The sequence below is a fragment of the Limulus polyphemus genome, unplaced genomic scaffold (genome assembly GCF_000517525.1).
Source record: "Limulus polyphemus unplaced genomic scaffold, Limulus_polyphemus-2.1.2 Scaffold10, whole genome shotgun sequence".
Lineage (NCBI taxonomy): Eukaryota > Metazoa > Arthropoda > Merostomata > Xiphosura > Limulidae > Limulus > Limulus polyphemus.
Window position 1 is genome coordinate 817312 of NW_013665620.1, and position 20923 is coordinate 838234.

A 20923-nucleotide genomic window follows, 5' to 3' on the forward strand; every position below is an offset into this window, starting at 1 on the left:
AATTACAATTTTTATTCTACACACATTGTTTGATAGTATATGTGATCTTATATATATATATTGTGAACTGTGGTGTCTGTCTGACCACTTTCCATGCTGTATTTGAAAAGCTGAACATGCGGGCAAAGCTCAACGTTCTCTTTTGAATTGATGGGAGAACAGGCATAAATAATGTTGATACGAAATTTTATTTTACAAGCAGGATATTCTACACTAAATTGTTAAGAATTAATCACACTATCATTCACATTTCAAAATGTGATGTAACTTAAAGAATAAATATGTAGATTTACCGTATATTATTGTTAAGCAGCTCTTAGCATGACCGAAATTCTCAACAATTACCTTTTGCAGTGGACAGTATAAGTAGTTCAGAGCTTTGTTTCTGAGTGTAACCAAGAATACAACACAATTAACCTTTTTAAAGTCCATAAAATAATTTAAATTGATAGATTATCTTACACTTTTCCCACTAGTTATTAACCAAATGTAATGTAAGATGAATTACACTTTCTCAAAATTAAAACATTTAACAAATATATCAGATATTCTAATTGATGTTAAATTATAAAGGTGCTTTACTTTGGATAAAAATTGTTCATGTACCATTACCTTTATTAGCTGCACATTATATGTGAACCAGATAATTCTTTATTTAATTTTCTCTACTCACCTCAACTTCATTGACACACAACACATCACAAAGAGGGTATATTTCTTCAGAGACTCCAGGATTAACAGGTGCAGCATTTACCAAAGTCCGAACTGAAAACAAGGAAAAAAGAACTTACTTGTAAGAAAATCTCAGCTGAATAAAGCTCATTAATTTACTGATATTTATGCATATTATTTCAATGTCAAATAAAACATGTCTTGCTAAGCAAATTTCCTAAAAATTTCTAATATTCTGAAGTTGAATGTGTTGGGTTAACGGAACATTCTTCCCTGTTCAAGATAACTATAAAATTTCAAGTTCAGCATAAAAGATTTCCTCATTAAAATTACTATTTCTCTGTAGTATTGCTAAATACATTATTTTTTAATATTTAATAAAAAGTTCAAAGTGAACAAATGCTTTTTGACAAGGCTGTTAAGTGAATCAATTTTTTCAGCTCCCTCCTTTCCACAACTGTTACAAATCAAAAGTACACTTAAAACTGTTAAAAATTAAAAGATACATACAATCTGATTATAAAAATACTATGCATAAATAGTGTATACATCATACATACATAAAACACTGTAATACAAAACATGCTCAGTTTATTTAATTACTAAAGCAATACCATAAACATCCAAGTACTGCAATTTTGAGGTGTATCAATTTGTGCCAGTTATTTAGGTAGATTTTGTAAGGGATAAGATTCAATAGAGATTGAAGTGACTGGAGTGGTAAAGTATGATTGGTATAAAGTTTCCATGCACTCACTTGCTTTGAAAAAAAAAGTGTTTGCAGCAAATGTTATTCAGCAATTACTTAATCAGTAATGATGCAGCCTAACTTAAGCAGGTAAGTAAAGAAGCCAATTTCCTAGGAAAAAAAATTTAGCACGAGTTTTATATTCATTTTACTTTCTATAGTCAACTACCTCACACTCACTTTTCATCTTTTATTGGCCTGTAAACTGAATTCATAGACATAGATACTATAACATAATCAACTTAAATATAAAATGCTTTTACTAAATTCAAGAAACTCGACCTTAAAGTAGTATTCCACACATTTGCAACTAAAAAAATAGGTGAAAACATGCTCTTCTAAGAATAAAAAGTGTGAAGTAACACATAGGTCTGCTCAAGTAACATTCTACTAGAAATATCAACATTTTGTTCATGTTATATATATATTTATCAATTATAATGTTGCAAGGGTTCCATCAAGGGCAGAATTTTATAATTTTGCATAAGGTGACAAAATATCTAATGGTAACCTTGGCAATGACCAAGTATAAAAGGGTAAGTCTTTTAACAGAAATTACACCATGTATTAAGAAGTAAAAAGTTCAAAACCATTTTTTTTACAATTATTTATTTTTTCATTTTACAAGATAGACTCAGAACATGCTCATTACACATATCCAGTTAAGAAATATAAAAACTGTTTTTCAACATTAAATTACAAAATGTGTAATTACCTTCACATAACTTAGAAATAAAGTGTCCTCAGCTTTTTAACCATGATCTGACATTATGCATTTCAAAAGCTAAAGAAATATAATCACGTGTGATTCAAACCTAAAGTTAAAATATACAACTCCATGTAAATACAATTTTACAATTCTAAAGCATTTTATTTTTATAAATTTCTTATACTCACCACCATGTTGCTTAGCTATTTTCAAAGCTTCAAGGATAACCTCAGATATGCTTTCATAGGTCAAAATCATAAGCTTTACTTTCTTTATGAGATCATTCTCAGCACTTCTTATGTCTTCCACAGTTAAACAGTCATTAGCTCCCGGAATATAGACAATTGAGTTTTGTCCTGAATGGTGAATCATTTATAAAAAAAAAACAAAAAAAACGTTATTTAGATTATTAATAGAATCATTACAATACAGACTCCCCATTAGATCCCTATAGAGCTTTGCTTCCACTGTGGTCAACATAAATATTTTGGGCATTAAGCTTTATTGTTCATTTTTGTAACAAAATTATTTTCTCCAAATACAATTTACTAGAGCCTTTCCATTCAGCTATACATAATCTACATTATACGAGATAAATGACACTACTTTTGTGGCAAAAGTATATTTTTAAAACTTTCATTACTCTTCATAACTGTGCACATAACCATCATTATTATTTAATATAGAAAAATAATTGTAAAAAATTATATATTTTACTATTTTTAGTTAAAATGTCATTAGTTATATTTCTTTAAATCTTTCTTCAAAAATTACATAAATGTGAAGAGTCTTATTTAACTAGGTTTTAATAATTTAGCTCAATTGTTGTGGCTGAGGGTTGACCTCAATGGGGTGATTCATCTTCTGTCACCATGGTCTATCTTATGTCCTTGGAAGATTGTTCTTGACAGAATGCAATGCATTTCAAACTTTGTCCTTTTACGTATACAAAAGATAAAGCAACAAATTGCCTGTAATAGGTTACTGATGCCAACTAATGAAATGGACATAAAATAACCTTTATACATTCTCACCTATATGGTACTTTTAACCCTTATGTTTCACCTGCAACATTTGTTTTTGCTTCATTTGTGCATGAGTTGAAAGAGAATATTATTACATGGTCTGTGATCTCATTGATTTAAGAAAAAATAATCACAGTGCTCTAAAATATATATATAAAACAGAATTGTAGATTTTTAAAAAACTATAATCATTAATAAGCTGATAATACTTCACTAATTCCTTCTTTCACTGCATAAAATCATGAAGTGTGTGTGTGTCAATTTATTCCACTACAAAAAATATGTATCTATACAAGCTGCCCAATAAGCGCATTATGCGATATATTTGATAAACTTCTTACCATCTTTAACAACTGTGATTTGTGCAACACTTGTGGCAGCATCCTTTGTAATCCCCACATACTCTGTCAGTGGAATCAAAACAGATTTAAAATATAAATTCAAATTATATAGATAAATATTTATAATTAATCATAATTAACCAATTATTTATAAAGACCTTGTATAGTTTATTAATGTAGGTAAAATAATATCCAGAAAAACAAAATTGCAGTTTGGTTAATAAAGTATTCAAGGTGACTTTCAGGTAAATTCTTGTACATTAGAATAAACAGGAAGCTATTAATTTCTATTATCTTCACATAGAAGAGGTTCTGATAAGGTTCATACAGTGATCCCTTACACTGATGATGTGGACATACGAAGAAAGAGATAAAAAAAAAATGTGTTTCAATTTTGTTTTAACCACAAATATACACAATAACTTATCTGTGCTCTGCCCATCATGTGTATGGTTGTAAGCCTACAGGCTCACCACCAAGCCACTATGTGGCTAAAAAAATGGAGACATAAATCAATGTTTAATATACTTCCAGCCAAATTTCTTTTTGGAAAATGCCAGATAAAAATCAGGGAAAATATTGATTAACTTAATAGAAATTAACAATTGCCATTTGGCTGTTGTACTATCTTAGTTATGCTTACGTCTGTGTATGTATGCAGGTTACTATACAAGAAAACCAAATGTTTCATCCAAAAGTTTAATAGCTTTAAAATCCCCCTAGTTTAATACACTTTTACACATTTTACATATTCTTTAATACATTTCTTATGCAAATATAACCCATTAAAACTCAAATGCCCTGGTGTGTTGGTTTGACACGCCTATTATATGGTTTATTACATTTAACAAACCAAAACTACAAGTTGAAACTGTTTGAAACTTGAGACGAGCTTTCTAGAAATTACGTAGCTTCTGTAAAATAAAATATCTTATTTTTATATGTGATATTTATGTAAATTCACAGCTTTGAAAAGTCAAATATGCATCGTGATACATTTTTTTCCATAAACAAATAAAAATATTTACCTTTTTATATTTCAATTACAGATTTTTATGCCTTCCTATAAGTTTGTAAAGCTTTCCATTAAAGTTTTTATTATACAAAACTGTAAATGTCATCTCTGTTTTGACTTGAAAAACATTGCATGCAGTTTCACTGTGTTTACAATCACTGGTGTACCACACCAGTGGCTTGTTGACCACACCAAAATTATTAGCAAGCTAATTTTTAAATAGTTATAAATCAGAAGGCCTTCAATTTAATACAAGTATGAAATTTTAAACATGTCTCATATTCATTTATATTAATTTTTTACATTTATTTTAGTTGCCCATTCAAGCAGTTACTTAGGCTGGGCTGACAAGGCCTATGGTAACACAACCTAACAAACAGCGGCCCTATTCATGAAATGAAACTTTATATGATCAAGTGCAAAATTATCTAAATAAAGCTCACCTCATCTCATTCCACGAAAAGCATTTTGTTTTCTACTATACTGGAACTTCATAATTCTAATGAAATATAAAATAATAAAGCAAGCCTTTCACTAACTTTAAAAATAAATCAGGACTATAATTGTGGCATAAGTTGTCCACAAACATCTTTTCTTCTCACAACATTTCCCCATCCTAAGCTTTCATCACTTTTGTTATGACATCTACTTGTGTATTTCTTGAACTAATACCATATTGACTTACACAGTTGAAAATAATAGATAAATAACCTTCATCACATGTTTAGATCACTACCTTAAGGCTTTTGAAAGCTGAGATATAGGCAATTACATCTCACCATGACAACTGAGGCTGAGAAACAGTGATCGACTAAAATTAATAGAACTATGTCCAGGTTCATTTTGGCATTGTTTTGTTCAAACTTACTTTGATTTTCCTACTTGAGGGCTATCATTATACTGTATTAAGCTCAGAAAACTTCAGTAAATTCCCCAACACTAAACTCAACTCAAAATTTGTGATTTAAAAAAATACATTCATAAAATAAAATAAACCGTTTTTTTATCAAATAAATTTCAACTTTGAAGAATATATTTTCTAAATGTGCTGAATTATGACTAGAAGTTTGTTTTCTAAAATTGTTTAATCAATACTGCAATTTTGTCCTTGTGGTATGATGCACCAACCTGGGCAGCATAAACAATATATTACAAAATATATATATATATACTAAGCTAATTTTGAAAATTGTTTTTACCACACCTCTAGTAGAAGGATAAGCTGAATGTTTGGAAGTGGTGAAAAGAGCAAATGTGTTATCATTACATTTTACAAAACTTTGTTAAGGCCCCATGTGGAGTATTGTGTTCAGTTTTTATCCCCTTACTACACAGAAAATATTGATTTGCTTAACAAAGTTCAGTCAGGCTAACAATGATTCCTAGCTTGAAACATTTAGGCTATGCAGTAAAACTCACAGGTTTGAACTTGTTTTCAATGAAACTTGTGGGCCTGGTATGCCCTGGTGGTTAGGGCACTCAACTTGCAACGTGCAGGGTGTGATTTTAAATACTTGTCACTAAATCTATTTACCCTTCCAACCTTGGAGGGCTTTATAATGTGGTGGTAAATTCCACTATTCATTGGTAAAAGATTAGCCCGAGAGTTTGCAGTGGGTGATGTGGACTAGCTGCCTTCCCTCTAGCTTATTACAGTTAAATTAGGGTTGGCTAATGCAGATAGCCCTCAAGCAGCTTTGCATGAAATTCAAAACAAACAAACTGGAACTGGATGTAACCTAATTCAGGTATTTAAAATCATTATGAGCTTGGATAAACTACCCATGATAAGCTTATTAAATTGGTAGAAGAATAAGGTTGAGTTGAAATTATTAATATTAGAAGAAATAAGTATAAGCAACTGAATGCTGGTTATTTGGCAAAATATTCTACCATGTTAGTTTTTGGTCAGTAATATGGTTTGCCAGATGTTGCTAAGTGTAGTGATATTTTAAATCCCTTTAAGTTTTTATTGAATAATTCTATGGAGGTGAAGAGTTATATTTAAAGAGAAATTCTTTCTTTACTGGAAGGTGGATTTCAATGAGCTGAATGCCTTTTGTAGCTTATTATTGTGTTTTAATGTAAAAATTAAGAATGTACATCAGAAAAAATGAAAAGTGATGTTTTACCTTTGCATACAAGTCTTTTTTTTTTTAATTTTGCGCAAAGCTACACGAGGGCTATCTGCACTAGCTGTCCCTAATTTAGCAGTGATAGACTAGAGGGAAGGCAGCTAGTCAGCACCACCCACCACCAACTCTTGGACTACTCTTTTACCAATGAATAGTGGGATTGACTGTCACATTATAATGCCCCCACGGTTGAAAGGGCAAACATGTTTGGTGGGATAGGGATTTGAACCCGTGACCTTCAGTTTGGGAGTCGAGTGCCCTAACCACCTGACCATGCCGGGCTGTCCATACAAGTTAACTCATCCCATTGATAAACAAACAAAATGTAAAATAAAAATTATATAATGGAAAGAAAAACCTATTCTTCCAATCTGAAGGTACAAGCAGTTTCTAATGAGAAACATTTTCACAATCACATCACTTGGATAAAATCAGAACCTACCTGCATTCACATTATTTTGTTTGAAGTTCTCTTTACTCTGATGTCCAAAGTCATCATCACCAACCTGTTATTAAAATAAATGTTGATAATAGAAATATTTAAACATTTACACAATCTTATTACATATTCATTTGGTTTAACTAATATACATTCTTAGTGCAAACAAATTTTAACTACCAAAGCAAGGTCACTGAAATTAAAATCATGATCTTGATTCTGTTACTTGTTTTTTAATGAACTATCTTTACTTTAGTGACACTGAAGCAAACACCATTTACTGTTTAATATTCAGAAGAAATGTGCTCAAATATAACAGATTAACAACTATTTCATCTAATCTCAACTTAATCTCTTTCAATGTTAAAGTTCCTACCATACCTAAGGGCAAAATAAAAGGGTTGAGTATGTTATATTGAAACAATTTGAAATATGCAAATGTGAAAGTCATGTGACAACCACATCAGATATAAAGATCCATGTTGGAAGATCATGTAATTTAATGACACCAAAAATTGATTGCTTTTGGGAAGGGTATGTAACATCATTTTCTAACACAAGATATTCATATATTCAGATAAGAAAGATGTCTTCACATTGGAGATTTATAATTTCCAACATGGGGAAAACAATGGAATATATATCAACTTGGAGCACCGAGACCATTTAAAAATAGACCTGCAACAAGTTGTAATCATGCAACATCTTTTAAAAGGTGAGAATCCACAAACAAATTTATTAGATAACAGATCCCAAACTGTGATCCTTGGACCTCTAAATGCTGACCCAACATGTTAGTTCTTTGGAAAGGGGTCAATTAAAAGGGAAAGTTTTTAAATCCCTCTATTAATACAAGTAAACCTTATGCTAGAAGATTTAACAACATTAGCTATATGTTTTGTTTTATCACACAGAACATCTCATGTTTTTCCTAATATCACTACAAGATTCTATAGTATTTACTTGTTAATTCTATACACAGCTATTGTAACTTCTATTCAGTTCAATATTGAGAAACTTCTCCATGATAACTAACTTTAATTCAAACCATAAACACATTTAACTTAAGCCATATTCCACACAACACTCCTTAATAAAGATCTCACAAACTCACTGGTTTTCATTCAGATAAAAATGACAATGAACTCAAAACTAATGACATTCAGCCAGCTAAGGTCAGATCCACTTTTTAACCTCTAAAATGATAATTATCCTTTGGACAATTGTTAGTAAATCAGTAAACACATATTTAATTTACCTTTCCAATCATTGCTGTAGATGTCCCAAGCCTTGATGCCATAATACACTGATTAGCTGCTTTTCCTCCATAACCTTTGACAAAGTTTGTTCCTATTAGTGTTTCACCTGGCTTTGGAAATCTTTCGCTATAGCTATACACAAGTATATTTAAAACAATTTATTTAATCACAACATTGCACTAACTCAATTAACAATTCAGTTTCATAAAATAAAATAAAAAATTTACTTCTGGTTACAAATTAAATCTAAAACATTTAATAACTGCTTGTAAAATACAGATAACTCTTATGTTAGCATAAACAATATACCAGACATTTATGCTTATCTCTAAAGACTGGAGGGCTAAAACTAACGATAATTATATACAATATACAGCACATAACACCTAAGTTGAAAAAGCTTGATCCCTTTCACAGTAAAAAGCTAACAATAGTTATATACAATATACAGTGTATAATATCTAAGTTGGGAAAGCATGATACCTTTCATGGTAAAAGGTGTAATTAGATATCACATTGTGTCTGATGAAGATTTTATTTTACTTTATTTTTAACTACTCTGTAAAAATAATGTAGGAAATCAATTCAACTGCATTTTCTTTATGCACAGCTATCAGTGATGCCTTTCAATCAACACCAGAGCTCATCAGGTTGGATAGATAACTTTCAATACACAAAGTCTATTTTTGTGGTGTCAGGGTTCTAAGTATATGTATGGGTGTTAAGGATTCTTCTACAGTAGGTGTCTGTGACTTGTTGATGGTAAATTAGAACAATAAATGGACAGCACGCACTCCACTTGTTTTAAAATAATATATTCAAAACATGATAAATTATGTACAAAACTTATTTACACTATGGAAATCACAGTTGTATCTTAAACCCTATACAGTTCTCTTCTTTTTTGTCAAAAGTCCACTTAAGCTGATTCAATTACTGTAGAATGTAGTTGACAAGCCAAATTATTTTTCTCTACTGTTAACACAATAGTATCAGTAAATAATTCACCTAAGCTACCTCTTGAGTTACCACAGTTGTCTTCTGAACTTCAAATAATTGTCTTTTTTTTCATCAAAGTCCACAGATGCAGGTTCAATTAGTTTAAAACACCCTTTGAGAAGGCAAATTATTTTCCTCATCCCTATTTTGGGTGTTTAAAATCAGTGACCCTAAATGCTATTTATAGCAATCCTTGATAGTATAGTGACTGACATAAGTAATATATCATCTGTTACCCTAAAAGGTACAATATTCTAAAACATAAAAATAATCTTATTGGGAAGAAGTACTGTTTTTCTTTAGCTAATACAAAGTGAAAGGTTTGAATAATTCACCATACAAAGGCACCACCAAAGAAAAATAAATCACTTAGCACATGTAATATGATTTTAGCTACAATTTAGCTTGCTGGTAGCTTATAAAGCAGGCCAAGTATATTGTACTGTTACATGAATATCATCTAAAGACTTATTATCTGTCACTTCTTATTTTGAAAGTTAACATTTTCCTCTATCAAAAATGTATTTCTGATAATACTTACCTCTTCTCACATTATAGCTTTATACCAACGAAAGTTCCTCTTCTCTGCCCATCTAAGCATTGGTATGAAACTTACATTGCTTGCTCCAGCCTTTATACCCCACAATGTTACTTATGGCAAGTTAAATCTTGTGATTCTCTCCATCTACATCAAGGGGCTCCCTATCTCAGATCTGTATATAAGCTCCCCATTATTACTTCCAATTCACTTTTTTAACTGTTCACAATAGCAATCCTGATCACCAGCAATAGTGAGAATGAAGGGTGAGGGAGTGTGAGAGAGGTATTATCAAAAATACCTTTTGATATAGAAAAATGTTAACTTCTGAAACACACTTACCTCTTCTCACACCAGAGCTATAATCCCACACTGACAAGGTGGAAGGACTGGTGAGGACAAGATCCACACAAAGTACCTGCATAGAAAGGAGGTGTGCAAAAATGAGATATAGTAGAAGCACACTAGTGGGGTTTGCGTTACTTCTGGAACAGGTATGCTCTTTGCCCGGACAACGTGAAATCTAATACCTAGACAGTAAAGGCTGACTGGCCACAGAGAAAAAAATACAGTGAAAAGAAAACATAAATCTAGGGTCAACTATACCATAGAAACTGGCCTGCACCACCAATACCAGACACATCCGGTCACAATCAGTCAGCCAGCTGATGTACAGATCTCTCAAACTTGATGACATATTGTCCATAACTCACAAGAGGCATCCAGGCAGATCAAGTTCCATTGGAATTATAGGGCTGTGGAACCCAACCCATCAAAATGACAGAGGATATGTGACACTGTAGGATCTCAATGGAGACACAAACGGTGATGTGAACCCCAAAACTCTTCAGTGTACACAACATAACATCAGAAAGACTGAACTGGGCATAAAAGATGATCCAGATCTGAGTGGTCATATAAATAAGAAATGAAGGGAAGATAAATAGGAGAGAATACCTAATCCCATTCTCAAGCTGCTGAAATATTGGGTATAAAGGACCAGTCTGGATACAACAAAACATAAGTGAAATGGTAAAGGTCCTGTGAATACGAATCACAAACACATCTGAATGTCAATGTCCATCAGCCAACAACAAAAGAAAATAAGTCTTAAGAGAAAGGTGATATAAAGAACATGATTCCAAATATTCAAAGGGTGAACAAGATAAGGCATGGAGAACCACAGTGTGATTCCAATTAGGAACCTGGAAAGGACGTTGAGGATGGATAACTGAAAAAGTTTTCAGAAAAATGAACAAAACCGGGGACTCAAAAACTTTGTCTCCTAGTAAAAACAAAAAGTAGCAGACAAAGTTGCCTTATACAGAGAAACAGACGAAGGCGGCAAACATTTGTTGAAGAACCATATCAACAATTGAGAAACATGTGGCACAGTAGACGAGAAGAATTAAAACCATGTCTGAGAGACCACTGATGATAAGTAAACCATTGCAATTGTCAGATATAAAAGACTGTTTAGTGTAGGTAATATTATTAATTAATTAATTTTGTGTTTATAATTCATTGATGTTGAGGCTATAGAGATTTCTAGAAGGTCTAAGTGATAGACGTATAAATAGCTGAGACCAGATGAGTGGAAAAAGAGAGAAAGAGAGTAAAAAGCAAAGTCATGGGAAAGAGAAGTTTGATGAGAGAAAAGTTAGAAAATGCAAAGTTAGCTGTCATAGGAGTGAAAATCCTAACGGTTGATATGTTAGAATGAGATTAATAGTTTGAAAAATATAAGGAGAATAATTTATCTTGTCAAAGGGTGTTATAACCTAATTGAACCCACCTGATGATTTAGGTTATTTAGTGAAATAGGCAAATAAATGGCAGATGACCTTCAATTACAATAAATGCAAGGTAATTAATGTGGAATATCATAATTTGAATTATGAAAATAAATTTCATTGGAATAACCTTAGCAGTTTTTAAAAGAAAAAAGGTCTTGGTGTTCTAGTTGTTCAGTCTCTTTAGCCATCCAAACAATATGCAGCTGCTAGTGGCAGCCCAAATAGGATTTTAGGTTGTATCTACAGAAATATTGAATACAAGTTTAAAGAGGTTATAATTGCATTGCATAGGTCATTGGTTAGATCACCTTTGTAGTACTGTGTTCAATCTTTGGCTCCTTACCTTAAAAAGGACATTAAATTTTCAGAAACGTTTCAGAGGAGGATTATTAGAATGGTGTCTTAGATGGAGGGGTTGTCTTACAAGAAGAGGTAAAGATCTCAGAAATTGTTTTCTCTTGAAAAAAGAAGAGTTAGAAGGGATCTGATTGAGGTGTTCAAGATTGTAAAGGGAATTGATAGTGTTGATGCATCATCTTTTTCACTCTTAATGGTGAGTACAGTAGGACTAAGGGACAAGTATAAATTTTAGCAAGGCAAGATGGAATTCATCTTCAACTAACACAGTCTTATTTGTCTAACAGGTTGATTGGCCTTTGCGATGGGTTGCCTTCATATGTAGCAGATGCAATTAATTTAAGGGAAGGCTTACTAAATATTAGAACAGCAAGGCTTGGCTTTGAATGTTTTTCGTTTTAAAGTTTTGTTTAGTGGATGGGATAACCTAGGTGGACCAACAGATAACTTGCTGTCCTTAGATTATATGTAAAAAAAATATAAATACAATACTTCTTAATATGCTAGTTGTTTTAGAGTTTGTAGTTTTGAAGTTATATAATTTTTGAAAGGTTTGTAAAATTAAGAACACACTATAGTAAATAAATATTGCTTTCTTTTGTAGACTATACATACATAATCTATAGGTATAATTCTGTCAAAGTATTTATAGTTATACAGTAAAAATTTGACTGCCACCAACAATGAAATAAAACATCATGACAAATGTTAAACTTGTTTTGTTTTAAGGGTATAATACTGATTTCGAAACACAAGCCTGAAATTACACTATAAATATGATGATGATGAGGCATCATAATGTAAAAAAAAACGATTGAAATTTACCACTTGACAATTGTGCTTACCTTGTGTGAAAATGGATGACAAAATAAACAAACTACACATATATTTATATTCACCTTCAAAATTTAAATTAACTAGATTTGTCTTTGAGGTGTTTAAACAGAGTACAGTGCAAAACTTTTAATAATTGTAGAAAAAATAACTTATAACTTAGTATTATAACTTATAAATTATATGGATAATGGAATAAGAGAGTAAACGTTCTCTATTTACGTGTATGACAAATATTTAAAAATGTATTATTATAGCCATGTGACTAAAATTAAATGTATCAAGCAATGGATAAACGTAAATGTCACGCCGCGTCTTTTACATTACTTCGGTCATCGATATTGGTCATGAACATGGTGAAGGCTGACGTACAAGAAAATACTTTTAATATTTCACACTTATTTTCGTGTGGAGGGAAAATCCAATATTTCCCTTTTGTTCCCAAGGTAACATAATACACAATTCAATTATTTTTATAAACCTTTTCTAATTTGATACTTCACCTTATCAGGCTTATGAAACCTGGTTGTATTTGCAATTAAAAAGAATGCTGCTATTAATATTATTACTATTAGCGTTAATTAATTAAGTAATTTGATGATTTCCGATATAAAATGTATAAAGTGCAAAGTTAACTATTTTAAGCTGTACTATTGAAACAAAAACAGTGTGTGAAATTTAAAAAAGAATGAGAAATGATGAATTATGTTTCCATAAGAAAACGAGTATACTGTATTGAATGTCTGTTTATATACCGTATTTTTCGGAATATAAGACGCATCCTTATTTTGAAGACAAAGTTTTGTGGGAAAAAAGCTACCGTCGCATTTGAAAGATTTTTATTGAATAAAAATTCAATTTGATACTTTAAAAATTAGTATATATTGTTCTAAACACAAAATAGCTCAAAACATCAAAATAAGAAAATACCGTATATCAAAAAAAGGTTTCCAAACTAAATAACAGTACAGTGAAAGCAATGAAGATTTTGTAGGTTTTGAACACTGTAATTTACTTTTTTTATTATTTAGGGAGAATTATAAATAGTTGTGTTTTTAAAAGAAAAACTACTATTGTTATAAATAACACATTCAATTGAACTAAACTATGCATGCCTATTTAAATATATTTACACATGGCTTGTGTATATCGTATATATATTATTCATACCTTCGGTGTATAGGACGCAAGCAGATTTTTACATCAAATTTTGGGGTAAAAAAGTGCGTCTTATGGACCGAAAAATACGGTAACGATATCGATTACATAATTAAAGCTTCTTTCATAATCATTTCAAATAATTGCTTTACAATATGATTTGTTACCTTTGTTGTCAGTCCTCTTCTAAAATTATCGGCAAAAGTAAATAAATAAATGTTTTAGAAGATTTGTATTAAATAACGAAGAGTCGTCGAAATGCAACAAACACCACACGTTTTTGTTAAGTAGACTTAATTAGAGGAAGCTTTCTGGTGCTACTAGTTGTATATAAAACGCATGGAATTAGGCTAGTTTAGCATAGACAGCCTTACAGGTCGAGGTTGGCCATAACTTATTTGAGACTTGCAATCTCATACATAAACCTGGCAACATAGCTTAGCAACATGTCCAACGAACTGGTTGGTATAATGATTTAGTACACTATAAGCTTGTACGAAACTGATGCAACTGTGAAGCAACACACCAGGTATAATATGATTGTAAACCCTACACAACACTGATACATGCTTAATAACGCACCTGACAAGACTGTCGAGAAACGTCAGAACCTGATATACTTGTCTACTAGTACGCTGAAACTTACAGTATTAGTTTCCCAACAACCTACCAGTTATGTGTATTAGCTCTATACTTTTCTTCTACCACATTAGGTAAACGATTCACTAAATGTACACTAAGCCAACAATTGCCTAGCACCGTACCTTATAAACTTAAATCTAACATTTCAAAAACATACCAAGATGTCAACTTACAAATTACTAAAACTAATACAATAATTAACTTAAGCGAAAATGGAAAAGTACGTGGACATTACTTACTACAACATACACTTGTTGACTTTATAACTGGTTCAGGATGTTGAGACAAAATATTTCCATTCAAAGTGGTGGTTGACGTGCTGTTTGTCTGAATAAATCAAGATAATTTATTTTGTAGCCTACGAGTTCCTAGACGTGATTTATTAAGACACGTGTATTTTTAGCTTCAATGACATTATAAAAAGAAAGGTAATTGAATAGAAAAAGTCAAGACTTTACAAAACCATGATTATAGTTTTATTCTCCGGGAACTAAAGACCAAAAATGACTTCTGTTCACTAGCAAAGGTTTGAGTGTATCAGTATCGATCTTGTAAATTATTGCACAGGTGGCAATACAGTACATAAGATGGCCAGATGTCATGTTTAGCTAACGTAAGTGAAAAGATTGCGACTGTTTTTGTGACCGTTTGGCAAATATATATTGAAAATAAATATTGAAATATGTGGGTAAGATATATCTTATCATATATGTTCCATGTTTATCCGTTAGAACTGTTAGTGATATGTGTTACTCCATGAATTGAATACTATATGACACATCTTTTCCCCAAGTTTCCTTTAATATCTACCTTGGAGACAACATTAATCAATCTAACTAGAAGATATTTTATTAGCAATGGGTGGAATCCCACAAAGAGCGCCCTATTAAAACTCCCAAACACAGAAAAGAAGTCAGCATACGTCATTGATTTACTGGCACTCGTACAAATGATAAACAAGGGAACAAAGGTGGTATTTACTAATCTCTGTAATTCAACAGCAAACGCTTTGTAGATTTAAGCCTACAGATAAGACCCATAGTTTGCCTAAAAAATATAGCATTTTTGAGTTAAAGTTAGAGGAAAGGATATACGAAGTCGGTGGAAATTCAGTTCAAAAGAAGAGCCACAAAATTACCAGCAAGTACGAAGCATTTTCTCTGAAGTATCAAACGTAAGAATGACTGATTGGAGAACAGGAATTCTAGAGAAGCTCACAGCTTCCCAGGTAATTTATCTTGGTAGTATGATGATAAATTCATCATTATTACAGGTACAGGCCAAAAGATGGTGCCATCATTTTAATCTGACCATAAAGTAGGCGACAGTTGAACCTTCGTCCACTGGAACACTTTTCACATTCTTTCACTAGAAACAAACGTCTGATCATATTCTCTCCAGACACAAATGTTACAGTTTTATGCTGTGTCCACTTTGTTGCCTTGAAAGTGGATGAACTTTGGTTTCACACATTAGGAAGCTCATTCCTATACACAGCACAATAGCTAACCTTGTTTTAAAGCTGTGTAATCTGCTGTCGGCCCTACATACAGTTTCTGGAGGTGTCACCACAAACATTATATCAGGCACAGAAAATAAGAAGCATTTTATGTACTGCAAAGCAATTTTAACTCGGAAGAAAACTTGAGTTATTCTTTATTATATCCATCTAGAATCGCTGACGGAAATAGCCAAATGACTTGTTGTTGTTTTATGGTGAAAGGTGATCTGACTAAATTTCTCCCCATGGAAATAGCCAAATGGCTTGTTTGTTTGTTTTAGGGTGAAAGGTGATCTGACTAAATTTCTCCCCATGGAAATAGCCAAATGACTTGTTTGTTTGTTTTATGGTGAAAGGTGATCTGACTAAATTTCTCCCCATGGAAATAGCCAAATGACTTGTTTGTTTGTTTTATGGTGAAAGGTGATCTGACTAAATTTCTCCCCATGGAAATAGCCAGATGACTTGTTTGTTTGTTTTATGGTGAAAGGTGATCTGACTAAATTTCTCCCCATGGAAATAGCCAAATGACTTGTTTGTTTGTTTTATGGTGAAAGGTGATCTGACTAAATTTCTCCCCATGGAAATAGCCAGATGACTTGTTTATTTGTTTTATGGTGAAAGGTGATCTGACTAAATTTCTCCCCATGGAAATAGCCAGATGACTTGTTTGTTTGTTTTAGGGTGAAAGGTGATCTGACTAAATTTCTCCCCACTATAAACTATTCACGAAGGAGAAAAACTTGTACAGTAGCAAACTCCCTCTATCTGATGACTTTGTCATTCAACACATCAAATGAACGAGTTATCAATGCTACATATAGAAATCTGCTAGGATGCAATGCCTCAACGTCTGTTGCCTGTTTGGAATGGGTGGTTTATTGATGACCAGGAAAATCCGGTACCAAAGCTTATGTTAAAACAACGAGTTTCAAATACTATCTTTGAGCTTGTAGTTTGTGGCTCTCTTATTTTTCAGCTTATTCAGAATACACACTTTCCGAAATATTTGCACTTTACCTAAGATTTATATTAGAGAGTCGGTAAGGATGGCCAAGGTACTCAATAGGCATAATACAAATATGCACACTAAAACGTCAACGATGACAGAGAGTTTTACTTTAAAAGATGATTGTCACTCACTTTCGTTTGGTTCTCTCTTAGGTACAGGGTGAAACAGGAATTGCCAGTCAGTAATAGATGAACATTAGATGACTGTAACATGTAGAATACTCAATGTTTTGTGCACTATACAATCAGTGCTTTAGGGGAGCCAACCCCCTTATTATGTAAGAAGTAAAGGAGTAAAAAAAGATCAATACACACGATATTACATTTTATTACATACATACATTCATAGAATACACTGACTTACAGTCAGGGAAAAAATGTCACAAATCAAGTAATAAAAAATATTTCGTAAATGTGAAATGATGTAGGGATGGCAGTGCCAAAAAGAATACAAACAAGAACATAGGGATGATACAGCTATACATAGATCATCAGCTGTATAGGTTAAGTCATCGTGATTTAACTTGCTTCCGATGACTGTTATTATGTAAATATTTTTGTTTAAGTATATCACTACTAATACGCACTGTCCACCAAAAACTTTAAAAATTAATTACAATTGTAGAAGTTTTTAATAAATGTTACCCATAACCGTCAAAAGAGGGCATTGGAAGGTCAGGATCTAACTATTTTATAATCTTAAATGACTTCTAACATTGTATGAAACTTGTTTAATTATACTATAAAACTTACTGAGTCTATCTTTTAGAATCTGATGTAGTTATATCTGTTCTTAAACGTTTTACATTTGTAATAACAAAATTTTACTTATTTTACTATTATTACCTCATTTTTCTATTGTAATTTTTTTAACGCTGTTGAATACCGTGCAATTTTTACATCAGCATATAAAAGGTACACCTATCAAATTGATATCAGGATGTATGGCAACGCAAAACGCGCACAAATAATCAAATCAGTTGAAAATTAAATGAGCTAAGCTTCGGTCATTCATTTCATTACTAGGCGTTTTGAATCACTTAAAAATAGTGCCACGATCACAACTTAAATATTTTATCAAAGGTTTAATAGATTCCGAAAAAATCTAGAAAATGCTCAGTTACGTAACTCACCAATTCGATCACAGATTCTGTCTTGGCTACTACAGGTTTCATTATTATTTGGTTTGGAAAAGGTTCGGGTACATGACTATGACCATGGTTATCCTGTTTGGAGAGAAAGAATAATTTTGAAACACCACATTAAAATGATGCTTCGGATGTTTTGTTTTGGAATGAATCCAGCTTGGCTCCCCTCACAAAATTATCTGATTCCTTCCTCTCAATATTGTCAGCTTCTTCTTAAAGCAGAATGATTTGAAGTCACTGTAGTGAATTAAGCATCTTTTGGCTTTCTCTAGAATATTAAAATAATTGTTTGTTTGTTTGAAGTCAAGCACAAAGCTACACAAGCTCTGCCTACCAAGGGTATCAAAATCCGGTTCCTAGCGTTGTAAGTCCGCAGACATACCGCTGTGCCACTGGGGGTTTATTAAAATAATAAATAATGAATTTCCTTTGGCAGCAAAACCATTGTTATGATTTACTGGGATTAGTAAACAAAAACATACAAAGATCCCCGAACATGCTAAAACATGTGGTTTTAGCTCATTCTATAAGCACAGTTAAATTTTAGCTAAAAAGTACAGATAATTTAACAAGTTAATCAGTTTCATAAGTATGTCAAAGGTCATTAAGATAGACCAAAATTTTCTCAAGTTATTACATAGCATTTTTTTAACTCATCATATCTAGTTTTCTGTAGTTTCCCAAACAAATAGTAAACAAATTGAATATGAATATTTATATAATTGTTGGGTCTTTCAAAGAAACTAACTTAGAAACTCAACACGGGGAAAAAAGGCAAAAACAAAAAAGCAACAAAACCTATTCCAAGACTACTAAACCCGGCCTTAAAGTCTATTCCACGACCATCTCATTGACGCATCACAAATCCCTTCCAAAATCAGAAAACAACGGGCAAATCCTGTTTTAATACTGTTTTAATTCTGGTAACTTAACCAATTTTAACTGTTGTAACAAGTTTGAAGACGACAGGAAAACTGCTTCAAACAACAACCATAGGGCGTAAATTGATGTAGTCTTAATACAGAGATAAAAAAAACCTATTTCCCTTTCCATCTCCATTGTCTCTCAGTGGCTCAGCGATATGTCTACAGGCTACCAACGCTAAAAATCAGGTTTCGATACCTGTGGTGTGAAAAAAAAGCACAGCCCATTCTGTAGCTTTGGACTTAACAAGAATCAACCCAAAATTTAAATCCTTAGAAGAGATTTTGAATAATCTTAATAAAAACATACTGCACTGGCCTGACCACATAAAGTGAAGTGATCTTTTTAAAACATACTTCACTGGACTCACAACATAAAGTGAAGTGATCTTTTTGTAGTCGGCAGAAAAAAAAATTAAATTTGAACATTTTGATAAAAGGATATTTAAGCGTATTTTATATAATAGTCATCTAGGTTTCGTTCTCTCAAGTAAGTTAATTGTACTAGTTCCTGTTGTGTAGTTTTCCTGATGTGAGTTGGTTTGTTTCAGGTTCTGTTGACAGAGTTGGACTGGTTTGGTTGTTTTCCCTCATGCTAGTTGGTCGTACTCTAGGTTCTTTGTCTGAGTTAATTTGGTTTCATGTAGTTTTCCTGGTGCAAGTTTGTTGTTCTGTAGGTTCTCTGGTTTGAACTGAGCTGATTGTTGTATTTTTTTTTCTGGTGCGGGTTGGTCGGGCTGTAGAATGTATTGTGCGAGTTGAAATGACTTAGTCTAATTTTCTGATGTGGACTGGTCATACTGTAGGTTATATTGTCCGATTTTATCTGATTTTATGTAGATTTTCTGAGGCGTATAGATTCTATTGTCACAGAGTTGAGCTGGTGTTGTGTGGTTTTTCTAATGTAGATTAGTTGCTTATGTTAAGTTCTCTTGAAATGGAAAATGAAATATATGTTTTTGTTAGCTATGTGAGCATAGTGTAATAAACTTTTGAAATCGAGATGTATTTTATGTGCTTTGTTATCGTACAGTTGCGTTGCGGTTCACGTCCTAAGAAGTACGGTTCTCTCAGTTCCTTATGTAAGCTGGTCTTTACATGTCTCTTATTACTTTATAATGTTAGTAATCGTTATACAGCTTTTGTGTCCTGAACTAAACTGTTATTCACATGGACTTTATTGTAGGCTAGTGTGTATTACATGGTTTTAACTAATCATCATATTACTTTTGTGTCCTGAACTAAACTGTTATTCACATGGACTTTATTGTAGGCTAGTGTGTATTACATGGTTTTAACTAATCATCATATTACTTTTGTGTCCTGAACTAAACTGTTATTCACATGGACTTTATTGTAGGCTAGTGTGTATTACATGATTTTAACTAATCATCATATTACTTTTGTGTCCTGGGATTGTCATAGAGTAGGATGTTGGCCAGTCATTGTATAGTCTGTTCCCTGACGCCAGCTGGTATCTGCGTGGATTGTGCTGTGGCATGCTAAATAATTGTTGTATGATTTGTTTCCCGATGTCATAGAGTAGGATGTTGGCCAATCATTGTATAGTCTGTTCCCTGACGCCAGCTGGTATCTGCGTGAATTGGGTTGTAGGAAGCTAAATAATTGTTGTATGATTTGTTTCCCGATGTCATAGAGTAGGATGTTGGCCA

The 20923-nt window shown here is 32.3% G+C and overlaps 1 protein-coding gene across 3 annotated transcripts in view; it reads right to left on the reverse strand.

Annotated features, from left to right (window-relative positions):
* The window catches only part of LOC106478414 (ribokinase-like), a 33157-nt gene that overhangs the window by 9392 nt on the left and 2842 nt on the right, over positions 1 to 20923 (reverse strand). For all 3 annotated transcript variants that reach the window (XR_002609883.1, XM_013938960.2, XM_022381995.1), the window contains exons 3-7: positions 8343 to 8475; positions 7088 to 7151; positions 3496 to 3558; positions 2318 to 2485; positions 674 to 765 (exon numbers count right to left, since the gene is read on the reverse strand). Coding sequence is in view for 2 of the 3 variants with exons in the window: in XM_013938960.2 (XP_013794414.1) it covers positions 674 to 765; positions 2318 to 2485; positions 3496 to 3558; positions 7088 to 7151; positions 8343 to 8475 (520 nt within the window). In the remaining variant the exon portion in view is untranslated. The remainder of the gene's footprint in view (positions 1 to 673; positions 766 to 2317; positions 2486 to 3495; positions 3559 to 7087; positions 7152 to 8342; positions 8476 to 20923) is intronic.